General features: G+C 44.1%; 1 protein-coding gene and 1 long non-coding RNA gene across 2 annotated transcripts; one reads left to right on the top strand and one right to left on the bottom strand.

Moving 5' to 3' along the window:
- Window positions 1-995: 995 nt before the first annotated feature.
- RFXAP (regulatory factor X associated protein) lies at window positions 996-7155 on the bottom strand (the record flags this gene model as incomplete). The annotated part of the gene is made up of 3 exons (XM_014862695.3): window positions 996-2667; window positions 4760-4867; window positions 6475-7155. Coding segments are annotated over 3 exons (900 nt in total), but the record flags the coding sequence as incomplete, so codon positions are not given.
- Window positions 7156-7339: 184 nt separating this feature from the next.
- Window positions 7340-11307, top strand: LOC139046605 (uncharacterized). The gene is made up of 3 exons (XR_011506862.1): window positions 7340-7693; window positions 7923-8010; window positions 10833-11307. It is a non-coding gene; the product is annotated as an uncharacterized lncRNA (long non-coding RNA).
- Window positions 11308-20807: the final 9500 nt, after the last annotated feature.

Here is a 20807-nt window from a genome sequence, read left to right as displayed (position 1 = left end):
GTCTGCCATGCCTAGCTTGAAAGCACTTGCACAGCTAATTAAAACCATAGTAATCAAACACAGAACTGTGAGAAATAGTAATAAATTGTTGTTTTAAGCTACTAAATTTTCAGGTGATTTGTTACATAGCAATAACTATTCAGTTAGGTGGTGTATCAGTTACCTACTCTCTCAAGAATGCTGCATAACCAACCACCCCAAAACTCTGGCTTACAATCCTAATTATTTATTATTGCTCACAGTCTACTGGTCAGCTGGGTAGTTCTGCCAGTCTGGGCCAGGCTTGGCCGACCTGTTGGGATCCAGTGTATGTGAAGTCAGCTGGCAGGCTGGCAGGGGATAGCTAGTCTAGCATAGCCTCACTCACATGTCTGGCTGTTTACCAGCTATTGGCAGTTCTTGGCTGGTACACCACAGGTGACTGGGCCACGTGTCTCATTATCTAGCAGGCCGGGCTGGGCTGGACTTGTTACCATGATAGCTGGGTAGGGTTGTAAAAGAATAAGTGGAAGTATTACAAATCTTTGGAAGTCTACTCAGGACTGGGATAATGCTATTTCCTCTGCATTTTATTGGCCAAAACAAGTTACGAGGCCAATCCTTCAGATTTAAAGGGTAGGTAAACAAACTCAATCTCTTGGTGGGAGGAACAGCAAAGTTACATTGTAAAAGTCATGAATACATGAAGGGATAAAAAATTGGGGACACACTGCAACAAATCTATATCAAATAAGTAAAAACCTTATGATTTTATTGATATATATCCCTTTTCCTTTCATTCAGCCCTCACGGGCCTATTACTTTCCCATTCCTCCTATTCCACTTGAAGAAGGATAAGCTGATCTTTTCGCCATCAAAGTTAACTTACATTCCAGGGCTTCAATAAAGCTTCCAACACCATAAGAGAACAAACTAACAGTTAATAACAAATGTGAATCAATTCCTCTGCATCCAGTGTGAGGCAACTAAAGAACAGAATAAGTGAATCAGACAACTCAAAGGTCAGCAACTGGACTTTAATGAATAATTTCAGTAAAAGCGTTTTTGCACAGATATGCAGGTATAAAACACACATTAAAAAATGAGTAAGATTTTTTCCCTCCTTAAATACTTCTTAGAACAGCTGTGACTAAATTTAATATGACATATTTCAGAGCTTAAAACCCAAGAAACTAACAAATTTTTGCATTATTAAACTTCAGACACGTGCATTTATTGTCCTAACATTGGAAATACTCTCTTGACATTTGATTTGTTACTGTTTTTGGTAAGTTTGCCTTTTAAAAGTTTTCCTAGGGGAAAAATACAAGAAAGTACCTATCCAGATTACCAGTCATTCTTTGAACATTACTTAGGAATAATACGGTCTGAAAATAGCTCACTTTTGAGAAACACTGACAAAATGCTGAGGTGTTCTTATTTTCAGGATCTCTTTTTAAAAAAGAAATAGTAAGGCTGGCCCGGTGGTGTAGTGGTTAAGTTTGCATGCTCCGCTTCAGAGGCCCGGGGTTCATGGGTTCAGATCCCGGGTGTGGACCTATACACCACTCATCAAGCCATGCTGTGGCAGCATCCCACATAAAATAGAGGAAAACTGGCACAGATGTTAGCTCAGGGCCTATCATCCTCACGAAAAAAAGAAAAACAAAAAAATGAAAAAAGAAATGAGCATAAAAAGAGTAATTTTGACCTGGCATTTGTGGGATGAGATATATCTATACTGTTCACAAATTCAAAACACAAGATTGTCCTCTTTAACAGAGATCAACACTAACAGGTAACAAGAAGTAGGGAAGCCAACTTCAGGAGATGCCTTCATTGCAGTGTACTTAGTCCCTCTCTTAGGTTTTACCAGCATATCTCTGAAAAGAGATGCACATCCTAATTTCAGATATTTAACAATGATCCCTTTTCTTATACATATAAAATATGCTTCCTCTTTGACAGCTCTAGTCTTAACTGCAAAGAAAAGGTTATCATGAGAACCTAATTCTGGGTGCCCAGCTACATTTTATCATTACAAGTAGCTATCAGTGTTTCTTAAGTGGAGTATTATTGGCATTGTAAGACAATTCTTAGTTGTGTGGACCATTCCAGACACTGCAGAACATTTAGCATTCCTGACCCATTCACTAAAAAGCAGCAGTTTTCAAGGTCACTGTGACAATCAAAAAACATACCACAGAGTTCCAACTGCCCCTGGATGAGAACCACTGAGCTAGATGACCCAAGATTAATATCTATTAACTTCATGACTTCCACAGAAAGTAACTGCTTCATTACCTTCAGTAACAATGACTGAAGAGGAACACTTTGTTTAAAAAACCTTGTAATTAAATGTTATTTTTGGAAGATAAGCTGATCTCTGCAAATTCATGGTGATCTGAGAGGATTATATGCACAAAGTGCAATACGTATTTATCCCCAAATGCACGCGTACATTTACAGGAAAATGATTATGTTGTACCAGCATGTCTTCCCCCACTTATCTTTAGTATAAAAATATGTTCATCTATTACAATAAGATAAAAAACATGTAGATCTTCATAAATTCCCTCACAGCGACGTTCCTGAAAATTGCTGCTGTCTTTGCTCCAAAACTTGCTGATTTAATAGTTGTTGCTGTTTCTGTAAAAACTGCACCACTTCTGGACTTCTTAGTAATGACTTAAAAAGAAAAAATATATTTATTAATATCATTATTCTTATGAGATTAGATTGCATTTATGCAATGAACTTATTCTGATATGTCCCCACACAAGATACAATGTGCTTACAAAACAAAACACTCCTGAATTCACATTTGCATCTGATGCACTGCGATTAAACTGCAAACTAACAGTAATAAAACTTGATGTCACACGTCAAAAGACTAAAACCTAAAAATAATGGGTGAAGCGTGATCTTACTGGCAACTTTGCACATCAAGGAAAAGCTTTCTATGACATGCCAGCATATATACTCTCTATGAAACATAGGAGCAAACAGCTAGAGCACTGGCCCAGGATTCCAGCAAGAAAAAATGGAAAATGAAAAGGGGCCACATGTGAAAACGGCAGTTAAATATCAGTTTGGAAATACATTTAAGGCTAGTACTGGAACTCAAGTTTCTCCCACTAGCCTACTAAGTCTTTCTAAAGAAATTAAAAATTGTGTGTGTATGTGTGCATAGGTACAGGTGTATAAACTGTATATAGGTATACATATATTAATAAAAGTAGTATTAGCACATTACCACAATTTCAGAAAAGAATACCACTGCTGTAAAACAACCAATACAGTTTTGCACACTTAACATTTTTAAGTGTAGTTATAATCATATAACAAATGTAATAGACTAGGGTTAATATGTTTTTATTATAATACAATACTTATTTAAATCGATGAAGAAGAATACTTTGGCCTCAGTAAATTGAAAAAGATAAACTAAACAAAGTGGAAATACTACTGTTAAACACTGATTCTAAAATTTAACATTATAAGCGTAGGACATTTTCTATTTATTAAATAGTTTTCTTTAAAAGTTAATCTGTAAAGACTGCTCAACCCTCTATTAAGGAAATGTACAACAATCTACTTAGCTGTTATAAGACTGTTCAACACAGGCTCCTTAAACCACTATATTACTCTCTGTGACAAATACATTTCTCGCAACATCCTTATGTTTAATTTTATCCTATTTAGGATGTACTTCCTGTGAATGTCTTCACAGTAAGTATGACTTCTGAGTCAAAGGGATGACCTTTGTAAAGACTCCTGATACATACAGTCCAGCTGCTTTCCACAAAGTGTTGCAACCGGTATATGACGCTGTCAACAGAATGAGAGTGCTCATTTCATGGAACCCTCAGCATCCTTGTGTGTTATCATTTTAACGCTTCTCATTTGTTGTGTAGTTTATCGTATGATTTTTACTGATATTGAATACCTTTCCATATCACTTAATGGTAGTATTTCTGTTTTCTTCTTTTTTTCTGTTTTTACTTTTTGTATAGACAGAATGTATTGAGGCCAAAATTTTCCATCAATTTATATGAATATTTTATACAATACAAATAGCAACCATATTAACCATAGTCTTTTATATTTGTTGCAAACGTTTTTCCTATATGTTATTGTGAAGTTTTTGTTTTTACCACCATTTTGACTACAGTATTCATTTGTATGTAGTCAAATTTATAATCTTGTCTTTGTAATTTTGTCTATTTCTTTGAAGCTAGAAAATTCTCATTCCAGATTTTTGAGATCAAGTCCCAATTCTATTTTTTTTAATTTAGAAAATTTTTAATTTATCAGGAATTAATTTGATGTACCGTGATGTGACGAGCTAAATTCTATTTTGTCCTCAAATTATTATCTAATTACTTCAGTATTTATTGAATAATCTCTCCTGACTGAATTCTGATGCCTTCTACCAAATTTATAATAGAGATCCTTATTCAATATTGGTCTAATTATACCTCAATACTACTAAAGCATTATTCCATAAACCCCAAAATTCAGTACAAGGAAAGTCCACTTTAAAATCTGATCTTGCTCAGATATCAAGGTTTAGTCAATGAAGACAGAGGATTAAAAGTGTTCCTGCTCAGATAGTCCTGGGAGAGCATTATGAGATTCCAGGGTGTACTGGCAGAGGCACAATTCAATCCTGATGACCAGTTTAACAAGTTTTAAAATCTCAAAAATCTAAATAGTTTCATTTATAACAAACAACTTAGTCAATAGATTTGTAACTACTATACAAACAGATATTTACCAGTCTTTTTTGATTTAACACTTGTTCTAAAAGAGTAGGTCTTGCAGGACGATCCCCAAAGGATCCCGTTCTTTGTTTAACAACGGAGAGTATGTTGTCTGCATTTTCCTGGGGTAAATGACAAAAATGCAAATAGGATTAACAGTTAACATAATATAATAACCCATGATTACAGGCATTTCAATGATGTAACGAACAGGTCTTTGCTTCTCTTCCTTCTGGCTCAGTCCCTGTGGGACTTGGGGAAAGTCCCTCATTAAGTCATAGGCAAAGTGTTGGCAGTTAATTTTATACAACTCTCCTCAATCCCTCTCCCTCCAGGATTTCCAACCTGGGCTCTTCAGTCTCCTGAAGGTCTCAAAATCAACAGTGGGGCAAAGGTGGGGGAGGGGAGCAAAGAGTTACTTGTAAGCTATTTTCAATACTACAAAAAATGCCAAGTGGAAACTGAACGTTCTCTTTAGATAAAGCTGTCCAGCCCAAAACAAAGTTTGCCTGCCTTTGGATGGGATATATGAACTCAAAAGCAATTTATATATTGCTAATGAAACACTGATAGTTTTTTGCCCAATTAACAACAAAAAATGGAGGGGGGGGCAAAAAAATATTACTTAGGGAAGCAACTGATAGATAATACTTTCAAAATTTGGAAGTCCTTAGGAGAAAAACGACAAACTGGCTTTGAAAAGACTGGAAAGTAGTGATATAAATAATCTCCTGCCACTGGTATGGACAAAATAGGTAAGCCCTAAAACACACAAGATGAACTATCTGCTTACCTGTAACAACTTCAAAGTACACCCCTAGTGAGGAGAACAATGGCTAAGGTTAATGACTTACTATCTGCTGGACACTGTGTCAACACTCAACATGGAACATCTCACATATTCACAGCAACATTATGAACTAGGTACTATTTTAACACTCATTTTACAGATGAAGAAGCTGAAAGGCTCAAAGAGTTTAATAACCTGTTCAAGGCCAGAAGTCCAACTCCACAGCACGGGCTTTAACCTTCAACATAGTTCAAATCAAACAATCCAAAAATCTTCTGAGATTTACATTCCATTATCATTCAATTTTTTTCCTTAGGTGTACTAAGAAAAAACAGGGTAGTAAGAACACGGATACTGAGAACAAGGTATTAATTATAGGGGTTCTGAGAACAGGGTTCTAAGAACAGGGTATTAAGTATAAGGGAACTAAGAATAGAGGTACTGAGGACAGAATACTGAGAACAGAGTACTAAGAATATGGTTAACTGAGAATAGGATACTAAGTATAGAGGTACTGAGAACTGGGGTACTAAGAACAGGTGCTAAAAATAGGATTCCAAGAACAGGACCTTTTCCAAAGCACCAACTTCATCTAGGTTCCTAAGTCTCTTTGCCTGCTCCTTTGGTGATGAACCAGAACAATCATTTCCTATCTGTCCTTCCAGCCCATATCTCAGATCTTTGAAATGACAGCTCTGATGAGGTGTCACATCATTTTCACCGAAATTGATTCATCTATCACAAAGATGCAACAGAACTGTTAAGGCTTGGCACATGTCTGTATAAACTTTATTTACGGCAAGCACTCACTAACTCTCAGCCACAGCAACCTGGCCCATTTGGAAGCCGGTGGGCAGGCGCTGGAAATGCGGTCTGCGGCAGCAGTGGGGTTTCTTCTTTCACCTCCCACTCCCCAAGACCCCAGCTAGGGTCTGATACCTCCTGTTTGACGTTTCCCCCGCTGCCAGTCGGGGCGGCCGCACCGCAGTTCAAGGCCTGGTCGCTCTTCTTCTTTTTGTACTTGTCCTTGTACATCTTGTTGCGGTGTTTCTTGCACATCCACGGCTTGCGCTGCTTGGCCACCTGGCTGGTGGTCTCGCTGCAGCCCTCGTAGGTGCAGGTCTTGCTCAGGCTGCCCCCGCCGCTGCCCCGTCTCCGGGCTCCCCCGCTGCCGCCCTCGCCCCCGGAGTGGGTTTCCTCGTCCTCCAGATCCTCCAAACTAGCCGTGCTCTCTCCTCCCCCCGGGGGGTCCGAAGTGTCCAGCAGGTCAGCTTCGTCCTCGCCCGCCTCCTCCTCGGCATCCCCCGCCACTTCACACAGGTACCTAACAGGCTGGCCCGCCCCGGCGCTGCCCCCCAGGGCCGGAGCCTGCCTCAGGACGCCCTCGGCCGCAGCCTCGTCCTGCCCTCCACAGGGGCGCATCACCAGAAGGGTGAACTGCGAGGCCGGGGCCGGGCCGGGGGGTGGAGCCGGCGCCTGGTCAGGAGCCGGGGCGGGGGCCCCGGGGCGGAGCACGCCGCTGGCGGCGCCCGGCCCCGCGCCCTCGGCGACACCCTCCACCTCCGTGCTGCTGCGACCTGGCAGGGGTCCACGACCCCGGCCTTTCAGCACTTGCTGGGCTCAACGGCGCTTCACAAACCGACACCCAGGCCAAAAGAGGAGAAAATGCGCCTGCCCCACGAAGACACCCGACTGCGCCTGCGCGCCCGTTGCTCGCGCGTGAGCGTCGCTACGCCGGGCGCCTTTCGGAGAACCCGGCGCCCCCTTGAGGGGCGGGGCTGAGCGGCCACCGGAGTGGCTGAGTGCGCAAGCGCTGCTTCATTCCCGAGCGGGTGGGGGCCGGTCCTCTGCGCTGGCGACGGCCGCGGTAGAAGCTTGTGGCGCTCGAAAAGCAGCGTTTTCTGCTGGAAGGTTCTCTGTCGGAGACGCTTCGAAGCACTTTTGTACAAGAATTCCACAATGTAAATTAAGATGGCTCCTGAGCGACCTTACGACTTGTGGCGTTAGGACGCTGATTATAGTGATATGTCGCCGCACACTTCCTGGAAAGCGAGATGTGACGCTGGATTGTGGTAGCATCACGACAGGGCGCCGCCAGTGAGCAGTCGCTGAAGGCAGAGGCGGCAGATTTGAAAATGCTGTGGTAGAGGAGGACTGGGTCAGACCTGGGGCCAAGTTGTATCTGTGTTGAGAGCTGAACGACTTACTGTTGATAAATTTGTTTTTCTCTCTTGGAAACTTTAGTTGATTTTTAATACTTGGCCTTTTCTATGACCTCTAAGATAAGTCTTAAATAACGTTTTCGTTAAGTACGGTGAAAATGTGTGAAAAGGAACATTGAATACAGATGTTGTAAAAAACGATGAATGATCTATTATTTCTTCCAGTTGTTACCCAATTGCTGGTTGTTGAATCTTGACTTAGCCAGATCTCTGGAGGGACCACATCCTGCCAGATCCTGAACCAGGCTGTCAGGTACGTGTTCACTTTCCGTTTATTCTTTCCTCCTTTCCTGGTCAGGTTTCCCATCCACCTATTGGAAAAGAAAGCAATGACTGTCCAACAAATGATAAATCCATTCACGTTAAGGTGTTTGGGTGTTGCTGTGTGGGAAGATCACCAGCTACATTTTAAAGAGAGGCACAGTGAAAGGGAGGAGGTTTGGAATTAGACAGACCTGCGTGGCTCTGTCCTGTGTGACCAGGGCTAGTTAGTGACAATCTCTCTGAGCTTTAGTTTTCTTATTGGTAAAATGGGCAGTCAGTGATGTGCTGGAGCTGGTTGATGAGAGCCGGTTGTTAAAATTTCAGGACTTTAATGAGCTGGAAATGAAACACTGCCGTTATTAAAAATTAAATTACACAAATTTATAATTAAATTATATTAAAAACAAAGGTGAAAAAACTGAAAACTCATCACTGTCTTCTTTTTTTCTTAAGATTGGCACCTGAGTTAACATCTGTTGCCAGTCTTCTCTTTTTTCCCCCTCTTCTTCTTCTCCCCAAAGCCCCTCAGTACATAGTTGTAGATTCTAGTTGTAGGTCCCTCTGGTTGTGCTGTGTGGGATGCCGCCTCAGCAAGGCCTGATAAGCGGTGCCATGTCCTCACCTAGGATCCAAACCCACGAAACCCTGGCCTACCGAAGCAGAGCGCACAAACTTAATGGTTCGGCCATGTGGCTGGCCCCTCATCACTTTCTAGTTACTATTAGCAATGCTTATAAGATTACTTGTGTCTGTTGTATCCATATGTGGAAATACTATTTAATGGTGTAATGGGGCACATTTTTTCCCAACTCTGCATTCCGTCTTGTTACCTTGGTGTCTTGAAACCAGCCGTGATGGGAATATTTACACCATAGAAATTGTCCAGTGCTACCAAGCAGGGCTTGATTTATTGTTGATTATCTCCAGACTCAGAAAATGATAGTAAAAATGTTAAGGAAGATTAAACTTAAAATGTTTCATGTCTGTGGCTGGCACATTGTCAAGAACCCCCCAAAATTGAGGAAATATTCTTTCAGTATTTGAAAATGTTCATGATTTCAGCAAAGAAGTTGCTTTGCTTACATCGTTGAAGAACAAATGGCATATGTCTTCATTATTTCACTTTTGTCTTACTCCTTAAATGTAAACAAAAATACCAGCCAACATTCATGTCAGAACTACGCTCTAATAATGTGAGCAACTTCTTTGCTGAACTGGCTAGAAATCAAGCATTTATTTATAGTTTGAATATGTGACACTATTGTTGGTGGACTAATTATAAAAACTGATAGTGGATTTTTCAAGAAATAGCAAGTCACGGTGAAGAGTATGGGTGTATGGAATTTGAAATAAAAAGTCTTGTGTATTTTATCGTTGTTTTGTAAATTGTGTGCTAAACATTCTTTGTATCAATTGACTGTTTTTTAAAAATTTTACCAGCATACCAGCGAGGGCCATGCTATTTAACTCGTAGTACAGATTCCTATTAGGGTATTCGATAAATGACAGCAGGTTCTTTTGTTTGTTTGTTCTGTTGAGATATAATTTACTTCCCGTAAAATCCACCCATTGTAAGTGTATAATTTACTGATCTTTAGTAAATTTCTAGAGTTGTGTAACCATCACCACAATCTAGTTTTAGAAGAGATCTAAAGATCCTTCCTGTCCATTCTCAGTCAATCCCTGCTCCTATTCCCAGCCCCAGGAAGCCACTAATGTACTTTCTGTCACTGCAGGTCTGCCTTTTGTGGGCATCTCATATAAATATAATCATATAATATGTGGTCTTTTGCACCTGGCTTCTTTCAGTTAGCATAATGTTTTTAAGATTCATCCGCTTTGTTGATTGTATCAGTAGTTTGTTCCTTTTTGTTGCTGAATATTATTTCATTGTATTGTTTATCACTTCTCCAGTTGATGGACAATTGGATTATTTTCAACGATGTTCCATAATAGCAGCAGGTGGTATTATCTAGTGCTTAGCACCAGGACCAGGACTCTCTGGGCTTTAGTTTCTTAACCATAAAATGATCAAGTTGGTCTAAATTATCTGCAAGCTCTTTCCTAAATTTAGAGTATAGTTTAGAATATAGAATGCTGTAATGACCTTTTACTGTGCTTGGGCCCACTCCTTGGGATTTTGATTGTATTGGTCTGGTGTGGGGCATAATTTTTACAGGATCTCTAGCTAATTTTATTATATAATCAGGGTTGAGAAACACTAAATTCTCACTGATAGCCAAAATGTAATCTAGTAGACTTATATATGCAAATAGTCTAGCTCAGGGATTCATGAACATAGTGTATTTGTTACCAACCAATAAGATTTGACGTATATGGTAGAAACTCAGATTATAGTCACAACAAAATTTTGGCATTATTACTGTTGTCATTGTTTCATGTAGATTCCATTCATTTAAATCTTCCTTGAAAGCACACTACTCAAGACAAGGCATTTTCTAAGTTCTGGGTAGGCTTCCTCACCTAGTATATTTATCTCTTTAGTATTTCCCTATACCCATGCACATTCCTCCTTCTGTGTTTTTAATAATAAGGCTTATTTATTATCAAAAGAGTCCCTTTAAATGAGACTTTTTTTCCTGATGGTGTTTGGTTTATAGGGGCTTTTTGGATGCAAGGATGAGAGGCCTGTTAAAGGGGACTCAGGCTCTCGGGGCTGGGTTGGGGTACTGCCGCGAGTGAGTGGATGGAACCAGAACCAGAAAGGCATCAGAATCAAGGCAGCACTAGGGACTGACTACTCTCCCCATCTTTTTTCTCTCAAGTCATTTGCTTCTCTCTTTCTACCAGCTGTCTACAGATCCTTCGTGACGTTGGCCTGGATGTGGCTCTTTGGTTGGTCTCTGTTTGATCCCCAGATATACCCACTTTCCTCGTCTCTTCTCTGTCCTCTGGAGGGCTGAACCACACCAGAACTCCCGTGGTGGCAGTCTTTCCATTGGAATTGGCTAAGGAGTGGGTCACCAGATGACAAGAGGAAAGTGAGAGGTCAGGGGATTTCTTCCCCCTCCCTCCCTGGCCCACTTCTCATCTCTGGCATTATCTGTATCCCTCCAAGGCTGCTGCACCCCCTGAGGGGCCCTCTCCACATTTCCAGGCCTCACTGAGCTCCAGTAATACTATTTCTGCCTCCTGTCCTGTCAGGCCCAGGGTAGTAATGGCTTCTTACTATTACTCTGGGTGACCTTACCATCCTTTGTTTGTTCTCTTAACCCTGCCTGTAGTTCTTCAAATAGTCGTTGATTAAAGTCTCTTCCTTTGAACCATCTGTGTCTTCTGTTTCCTGCTGGGTCTCTGAATGATATAGTGGCTGACAGTGGATTTCATGTTCCGCAGTTCCTCAGGACCCTTAGGTTTCAATTCCCGCTGCTCACTAGTTGCATTTCTCCAGGGTTTCCAATCAGATTCTTGAGGTTTGTTTCACCTAGCTTGTTCCTATTACTGGGCTGGTGAGAGATCACCTGGAAGGCCAATGGATGGTCTGCATTTGGGTAAGCTGCTCATTCCTGATCCAGTCAGTGGTTGGAAGTGGAATCTCTTCATACAGAACATGGTTGCCACGGGAGCTGTGGCCAGCACAGTTTCCCTTTAAAGGGGATGTAGGTGGGCAGGGAGCAGTCGACTCCTGCAGTGTTGCTTTAATTCTCCTTTCTCAATATTAAGGTAACTTAACTCTGACTTAGTCTTCTGCCTTTGCTCAAGAAAATGATGTATGGTTAATTTTTATGTGATTCTTAACTCAAATAAAATTATTTTATACCTAGAACCAGAGTTTCACACCTGTTTTTATTTATTTCAAACTCTGTAGACGAGTTCACCTTCTCTAGTTTATTTTTTTCTTCCTTTCTTACTCTCAGACAATTGTATTATGCTTCCCCTAGAAGTAATATATGCTGTGTGTTGGGGGCTGAGGGAAAGAACCATTCTAATTTCCCTTTGTCAGTCCCCCTAGGTGTTCTTTCAAACTATGAAACTTGGTGTTCACAGAGGACCAATTCTCTCCAAAACAGAACTTTACCATTATGATGACAGCATAATAGAATGCTCTTAAAACCAGTTATAACTTTCATTTGTATCTAAAAAGACTTATATGGAAATAAATCTTTGGGTCTTGGATTTCATTTTATTATTTCAGAAGAAAATAAAATTCTTATCTGCATTATATATCATAAATATGTTATGTGATACTGATTGATTGATTGATAATTCTTGCCTGAATGAATCTTTATTATAATCATTGCAAAATGATAATTTTCAACTCTACCACTTCCTCTCTATTTTGAGTTGGCATTTTACCGTAAGGAGAGCCCTCGCTTTTACTTTGTATATTTATTTATCATTTATTTATTTACTGTGAGTATGGACTCATGGTTTTCTATTTTATTTAGTGGATTATAATTTATTACTTATCTTATTGATGTTGCTGCTCAAATTGTTCTGGATTTGGCTGGTACTAGTCCTTCAAGCTGGCCCCTCTGTCCTTTTGAGCACTTAATTACTTTCTGGTACAAGAAGATGTTCCAGACTCGTCTTATACCTTCCCAACTCCAGTTCTGGAATCACTCATTTCTCATTTCTTCTAGAATCTTTGGTTCCCTTTAATGGGGAATGATATCTAGAAACCAAGATCTGGGTGCTAGATGTGCTCGTGGCTGCTAGGTGCTTTCAGTAGATAGAGATAAAGGGAAAAAATATATATCCAAATATGTACATATCTATATATATCTATGTCTGTATCTCTAATCATGAATTCATACTGCTTACTGATAACTCCAGTTCCAATGCTACCCCCTAGGAGTCTCCCTTGCCTGCCCCCACTCCACATTCCTTCCAGTAGCTTCGAGTAGTGGTCCTTGACCCTATGTATTAGTCAGGGTTCTCTAGAAAAACAGAACCAATAGGACATATATAGATAGACATAAGAGGAGACTTATTATAGAAATTGACTCACACAGTTATGGAGGCTGAGAAGTCCCACAATCTACTGTCTGCAAGCTGAAGAACCAGGAAAGCTGGTGGTGTAACTCAGTCTAAGCCTGAAGATAGAGAACCAGGAGCACCAGTGTCCTAGAACAAAAGACGGATGTCCCAGCTCAAGCAGAGGGAACACATTCACTTTCTCAGCCTTTTTGTTCTATTCAGGCCTTCAATGGATTGGATGATGCCCACCCACGTCGTTAAGGCAATCTTCTTTACTCAGTCTCCTGATTCAAATGCCAGTCTCTTCTAGAAACACCCTCACAGACACACCCAGAAATAATATTTTACCAGCTATCTGGGCATCCCAGTCAAGTTGATACATAAAATTATCACAACCTAAGGCCCAAAAGTCCCTCTTTTTTTAAACAAATATTTTGTAAAATTCCTTCTCTATCCCAAAATGAAATCCACATTTAATATAATGTACTTATGCACATGCATAATTTAAAAATCAACATTGTCCTCAGAGAGGAATGGGGGAGTTGTTTAATGGATATAGAGCTTCAGTTTTGTAGGATGGAAATGTTCTGGAAATTGATTGAAAAACAATGTAAATATATTTAACACTACTAAACTACATTTAAAAACAGTCAAGATGGAAAATTTTATGTTATGTGTATTTTACCATAATTAAAAAAAATCATCATTGTCCTAAATGTAATATAAAGGAGATATAAAAAGAAAGTAACTTATAATCAAATAATGTATGTATCCAGCAGGTTAACTTTTAGGCACACTTAAGGCTGGAAAGAAATGTAGTCAGATGCCTTCATCTACTAAAATGAGTAAGAAAATTACAAGTCTTTCCTTATAAGGGTTACAGGACAAGGAAAGAGCAAAGCACAGAGGACACCAGAATAGAAATAGTTTAGGATAAGCTCAAACAAAGCAGACTAGTTTGCATATGATAAGAAAGAGGGGGAAACATTTAACTGAAGTAGGGAAAATGCTCGAAGACCAATTATGGACTGTCAAAGAGAAAAAATGGTGAAGAATGAGTTGGGCATTATTTATAAATGAAAGGTGAAATAATTTTCTGTATTATGACATGGGATACCAATAAGAGTATCTCAGATGATATTTCTTCTATCTAAAGATCTCATGATTTATTTAGTTATACATCCAACCTCTAGAAATTGAAAATAGATATGTCAAAGACCATTCTTTAATAAGCAACAATGAATAGAGAATAGATTGGAAAAAAGACACTCATACAAAAGGATACAGAGAGATTGTGCTAGACCTTTGGGGACTCTGAGTATGATAATTAAATAGAAAAAAAACAAGAAAACAAATAATAAATAACTAGTTTCAAAATGTAAGTTTCATAACATATATATCTTATCATAGTACTTTAAAAATTTAAAATATATATGAAGATGAAATGTTTGAAAATAATATGTTTCATTGAAATTCAATGAGGTGTCTGTTTCCTATGTCTATGTTTTAGTATTTTCTGCTAAGTCTATTAAAGTTAGTTTAAAATGTTGCCTCACATGTTTGCAATTGGTTTTTCATAACTTTTGTAGTAAGCACACTGACTGAAAGCATTCTCGACTATGCACGTAGTAGGAAATGCTGCCATAACTTACCTTCTTTTCAAGCAGGTGGAAGTGAAAGTCTTAGCTGGAGCCCAAGCCTTTTTAATCATTGCTGGCCCCTTATACTTCTTTAATTTTCAATATTTAAGTTGTTATTGTTTCCATCAACCTTTGCCATCTTCACTCAAAACCAATGACACAAAAGTTCAAACTAATGATTTATCATTTAAAATAAGTAGGATAAAAATATAAATAATTAAACCTCGAAAGGATGTGTTTGATGTTAGTAGCATTTATACTTCTGAAATTAGAAAAGCTTCAAGAAGACTTATGGGACATGATGTACATACAAACAGACACACACACCCCCCTACACACATTTTCACAGACTAATTCAGTATTTTCAATCCCAAGAGTAAAGCATTTTCTCATTTTCTTTGAATCTTTTATATGTCATCTTGACCCTATTTCTTCTTACTCTGTCTAAAATAGTCTTCACTCTCCAGAGCTTGGACACATGTGTGGCCCACCCAGAAGCCAGGCCTAGGTCAGCTGAGCTAAAGTTCTGATCTTTAGAGGGGATGTTGGGACTGGGTCCACGGTCTGGGTTTGAGTCTAGTCTTTCAGCAGCCCTTTCAGGGCTCCAAGTCTGCCGTGCACATAGCTCTTTCACGGAGTAGGCCTAACCTTCCCCCTCCAGGCCCATGTGGCCTTAAGTCTTGCCTGTACCCTCTAGAGAGGGTGTTTTGAGTCCGAAAGGAATTACCTTATTACATCCTTGGACATGTTTTGACAGTGGGAACTGAGGATTCCCTTACGGATTGTACTTTTTGATGACTGTGGTTAATTTTTCTGACTCCTTGGAATGTGGGCTTGAACAGAATGTCTATTCTCTGTTGATCACAGAGTTTCACACAGCTTTCATGGGAATAAGAGCATTTGAGTTCATTTGCGTGTACTGTCCCAGTGCACATGTTCAAGAGCACACCTTTGGGTGTCAGCCCCGTGGCCGTGTGGTTAAGTTCGCGTGCTCCACTTCAGCGGCCCAGGGTTTCCGTGGTTTGGATCCTGGGCGCGGACATGGCACCTCTCATCAGGCCATGCTGCGGCGGAGTCCCACATGCTACAATTAGTAGGACCCACAACTAAAATATACAGCTAGGTACTGGGGGGATTTGGAGAGAAAAAGCAAAAAAAAAAAAATAAAAGATGGCAACAGGTGTTAGCTCAGGGCCTCCCCACCCCTTAGGATATTTTCCCTGTGCATGACAGTCCTCAGTGTGAACAAGTAAGGTAGCTGGGGAGCATGGAGAGTGCCAGTGTGAACAACTCTAGCCAGAGGCAGCGTAGTGGGTCCTGATGTCTCCTTCTTTTGCAGAGAGACTTGAGAGGTGGGTCCCCTGTTGACATAGAAAAGCAGGCTTGGGTCTGCAAGGGGTCACTTTCCCATATGACTCTGCGAGATCATATGTATTGGTGTCTGCCCCAGTTCCTAGCACAGAGCTCCTGAAACCCTTGGAATTTCCTGAGAAGTCAAAGCACTAGGAGCATCCTTTGTTCTCCTTCTTGGTTTTGGACCCCGGTTCATGACACAATGCTCCTGAAACCCTTGTCATTTCCCAGGGGACAGGACTGTCTTGTGTTCTGAGGGCTCCTGGATAGCTCCTGAATGAGGGCTGGTCACCAGAAAGACCAAATCATGAGAGAAGACTGGAAGTTTTAGTTCCCCCCACCCCCATGCTCTTGAGAAGGGAGAAGGGCTGAAAATGGAGTTAGTATGGATCCGGCGTCCATAAGGAAGCCTCCATAAAACCTCAGTAGTACCTGGTTCAGGGAGCTTCCGGGTGGGTGAACACATCTGTGTTCCAGGGGGGGGATACACCCCAAGACCATGGGAGCAGAAGCTCCTGCCCTCAGGACCCTTCCAGACCTGGCGCACTGGATGTCTTGATCTGGATGTTCATTTGTACCCTTCCACATATCCTTGAAGAAACTGGTCAACGGAAGGAAGTGTTTCCTTGAATTCTGCAAGCAGCTCTAGCTAGTCAATGGAACCTGAGCAGGGGTCTTGGAAACTCCAATTTGTAGCAAAGTCAGATGGAAGTTGTTGGAACCTGGGGACCTGTTCTGTGTGATTTGCATCTGAAGTGGGGTGGGAACAGTCTCGTGAGACTGAGCCCTTAACTTGTGCGTTCTGATGCTGGAGTGTCAGAATCGAGTGAAACTGGAGGACAGCCAGCTGGTGTGGTGGACAATTGCTTGGGGTGGGGAAATGTCCCCCTCACCCCCACCCCCCATTTGGAGACAGTAAGTGTCAGAAGTGAAGTGTTCTGTGTGAAGTCAAGGAGAAGCACACAGTAGGTGGAGAAGTGAGTTCTTCCCTACTCAGGAGGGGACGACCACGTTTTTCTGACACAGATAACCCAGCCTGAATTTAGTGGGCAAGAAACCAGCCGTCACTATGCGTGGATCCTGCTTTGGGCTTGATCATCTAGAAATCCACCTGAAGAGCAGAGGCATCGTTTCCCGACCACAAATGATGGATTCTGGGAAGCCTTTGGTACACAAGCGCGCTTCGATGTCCCATTTGATAGTCATTGCACAATTATACATACACACACCTCTGGACAGGTCGTGTTCTTCTTGATAAAAAGATCATCTTAGTTATACCAAAACAGGGATTGTCTAAGTTGTGCTTACTCCCTTAAGCTGATAAATATACTTCCAATGGAGGACTATGTTTGATCACAGAATAACTTGCTGCAGAGTTAATTCTCTCAGCAGTCACCCAAATGATCTTTAACGTCTTTCTCGACAGAGAAAACCACTTGATTCTTTACACATCCAACAAAGACCTTTTCCTTGAGCTGGGACTGAAATTCAAGGCTGCTCCTTTATGGTCTCCTATCATCAAAAGATGCAGGGACAAATGAAGAGACAGATAGAAGCATCTCAAGAACAGGAGGGGGCATAGTGTTCTCTGGAGAGGAAGAGGAACAGAGCTGTTGACAGTGGCACTGTCTTTGGTCTCCTGTGGGAATCGTTTGGATGGTGTTCTATTGTAGGTGACGGCCAGTTACTGGCCACTTCCTCAGCAGCTCTCTAGGGCATTAGAGAATGGATGTTTCCTCGGGAAATTGCTCCCAATCTATGCCAGGGGAGGAGGTTTACTCTCTCTGGCCTGTTTCAACCTTTCAACCACTTTGAGTCCTATGTGCATGTGTCATTTCTTTCTAAGATCCTGGGAGGTGTGCCCATTGGCAAACCTTCCTTTTCCATTGCAGGTGATGGTTCCCATCCAGAAATAAAAATTTATGTTCACGCGAAAAATTTTCACAGGCAGTTCCTAGCAGCTCTCTTTCTCGTAGTGAAACTCTGTGCCCCCCCCAAAATGTCCTTCAGTAGGTCAATGGGAAAGTGTGGTGCCACTTTGCCTCCTTCCTCCACATCGCACCCTAGGCGCACAGTGTCCCACCATCAGATGGTGACCACACCACAGTCCCAACCCAGCTGCTTTCCCCAGGAGGAGAAGGCAGGTGCAGGAGAGCAGGGCCCTTCGCTCCTCTGGGGTAGAGGGGACAGCCCCCGAATCAGCCTCCGTGCTCCCCACGCGCCCGCCCTCAGAGCCTGAGCACAGTCCTCCTCCTCGGTGCTGCTGCTCCAGAGTGGGACAGGGACCGAGGGAGGGCAACGCTAAGCTGAGAGGGGTCCACAGGCCCTTCTCCATCCAGCTCCACCCGGGAGAGAAGAAGCTCCTGGGGCAGGCGTCATTCTTGTCCCACCACGAGCTGGGGGTGAGCGGCCAGGTGTCTCCCCTCTCTGGACTAGGGGCTGGCACTGCCCCCAGACTCCCCTCCGGACCCTGGGACGTGTGAATGTGTCTCTGACACTTCCCGGAGCCTCAGGGGGAATTTCAGCCTGTGCAAACGCCTTCCCCACAGCCCCACAAGTTCAAGGGAGAGAGAACACAGGAGAGGACAGGCTGAGCCCCATCCTGGGCTGGGTGTTTAGAGCTTTTGCTTGTCTTCAAGGATCCTAAAGGCTTCCATTTGTCTTTGTCATGAGGGCATGATGGAAACTTCCGGCACAGTGAGGGAATCAGGGTGAGAGTGGGTAGGCCACGCTGTGATCCGCCTCCCTCCACAGCCCCGCCCCTTCTGGAAGCCAAAGCAGACCCTCAGGCAGGGCAGACCCAGGTCCTGTCCCTTCCCCGAGAAGGGCACAGAGGCCACCACCTGTCCCAAAAAGACACGTTTATTGTGGGAAAGTCCGCGGCTCCCTGGGTGGCAAGGTCCAGTTGCCATGCCAGCGTCTCCTCTACTCACTCTTGTTAGGACAGCCGTGGCCCCTGCGGGTGGCTTGCTGACTGTCATGGATCCTCACTCTCGTTGGTGTGGGAGGGAGGGAACCCCGTGGGAGCAGGAGCGCCCAGCTAGCCAGGCCAGAAATCGGCCTTTGCGTTGCCTTGACAGGGAGGCACGAAGTCTTCGGCCAAGGCCCAGTCTCTCTCGCAGGGCCCGTCCAAAGGAGGTCCCCGACTGCTGAGCTTCCAGAGCCTTGCTGTCCACGGCCGAGCTGTTTCTGCCAGGTTCCTGGCTGTGGGGCGTGGCTGCCGCAGGCTTGCCTTCTGGAAGGGGATCTGCCGGTTCTTGGTCTTCCTTGCTGGGCCTTAGGCATGGCAGAAAGCGGCTCAGGCCTTTAGTGAAGCGGCCTTCTGGCAAGACCGGTGCCTTGTGTGGCAGAAGCTGGAGGCATTTGCTCCCAAGGGTGTCTCCTAGTCCCCCGACCTGGGAAGGGTGGCTCGTCCTGCTGGCTTGGGAAGCCCTCGGTCCTGCGAGTCTTTCTTCATCCCCTCCCGGTCCGGGACTCATCTCCTCCTCCATCTCCTCAATCGGGGGAAGCTGACTCTTCCACGGGGCCTTCCGTTTTGGTCTCCTGGGCTGCTGCTGCCCCTGGCTCTTCCGTGCCCTTGATGGGAGGGCATGTGGCACCTGGCCTGGAGACCACGTGGCATGGAGACCATGAGTAGGAGGGTCTTGAAGGAGCATGCCGGCAGCACGGCCTTGAGGCTGCTTCTGGGCCGGGAGCTTCCCCGGCAGCTCCAGCTGGCTCGCGAGCTTTGTTGGAAGGCGCAGCTCCTTAGGCTCTTGGGCAGCTGCGGCCGAATGTGTGGGTGGAGAGGTGCTTTTCCGGGACCCTGGAGACACTGGATCTCTCCCAGGCACATTGCCGGTTCTGGAGGGGGCCGGCAGTGTGGATCTCCAGGTGAGGTACCAGAGAAGGGCTTCCTTGGCCTGCACAAGAGCCCCGGCCCCTTGAGCTGTGGGAGACTGGGAGGCTGAGCTCCCCTCCAGGCCTGCTACCCCACAGCAGGGGTCTGGGGAGGTCCCTGCCCGACTCTCCTTCTTTGGCTCAGTCCTGGCCGTGGAGGAACCTGCTTTCCAGCCTGGACGGCCTCGCTCAGCCCCGACTCCGGTGCCGCTCTGCCAGCTTCCGCCCATGAGCCTGCGTGTGATGGTCAGAGGAGGCGGCCTGCCCACCTGTCCAGTCGGAGGGGCCCCGGAGGGTCCCTGGCCGCCCACAGTTAGGGACCCTCCCAGGCCCTTCTGGATTTTCTCCCAGGCTGGTGACGGAGCAGGGAGGGGAAGGGCCAGGCTAGGAAGGGACTCTGGAGTTTGGAGCCTGTTTTGTTTCTCCCCCGCTGGGGGCTGAGGAGGTTTTCGTAAGACGTGACAGAGGTGGCTTTTGAGTGGGCCCCTCCAGAGGTGCAGCCCGGTGGAGGGGGAGGGTGCTCGGTCAGAGGAGCCGGGGAAAGCACTGGAGACGCGGCGTGAACAGCGTCTTCCAGGGGCTCCATGCATGGCTGCTGGGCTCTGGCGGACGCTGGTTTCCACACGTCCCCAGGGGAGTGTGGACAGGACAGCCGATGACAGGCACCGTTGGAAGGCAGCCTGTCCGGGTCGCCGCGGGAGACAGGAGGTACAAGCTGCAGCCGGGGGCTGAGGGGCCTGCCAGGCTGGGCAGGCCAGGCAGGGGGCCACTGAGGCCCAGGGCCCTCCCCGGGCCCCACTCTCACTTCACAAAGTTCTGCCGCCCGCCCTCCCCCCAGGCCCTTAGCCAGCCCCTGTGGCCATGGTCTCCCTCCCAGCTCAGCCCCGCAGCTGCCTGCAGCCCTCGGGCCACCTCCGAGGCTCTGGGAGGAAGAAGCAGCCAGGAGAGAAGGAGAAGATTCTCACCTTCGCAG

The sequence above is a fragment of the Equus asinus genome, chromosome 11, assembly GCF_041296235.1.
Source record: "Equus asinus isolate D_3611 breed Donkey chromosome 11, EquAss-T2T_v2, whole genome shotgun sequence".
NCBI lineage: Eukaryota > Metazoa > Chordata > Mammalia > Perissodactyla > Equidae > Equus > Equus asinus.
This window is presented reverse-complemented; position numbering and strand designations above follow the sequence as displayed.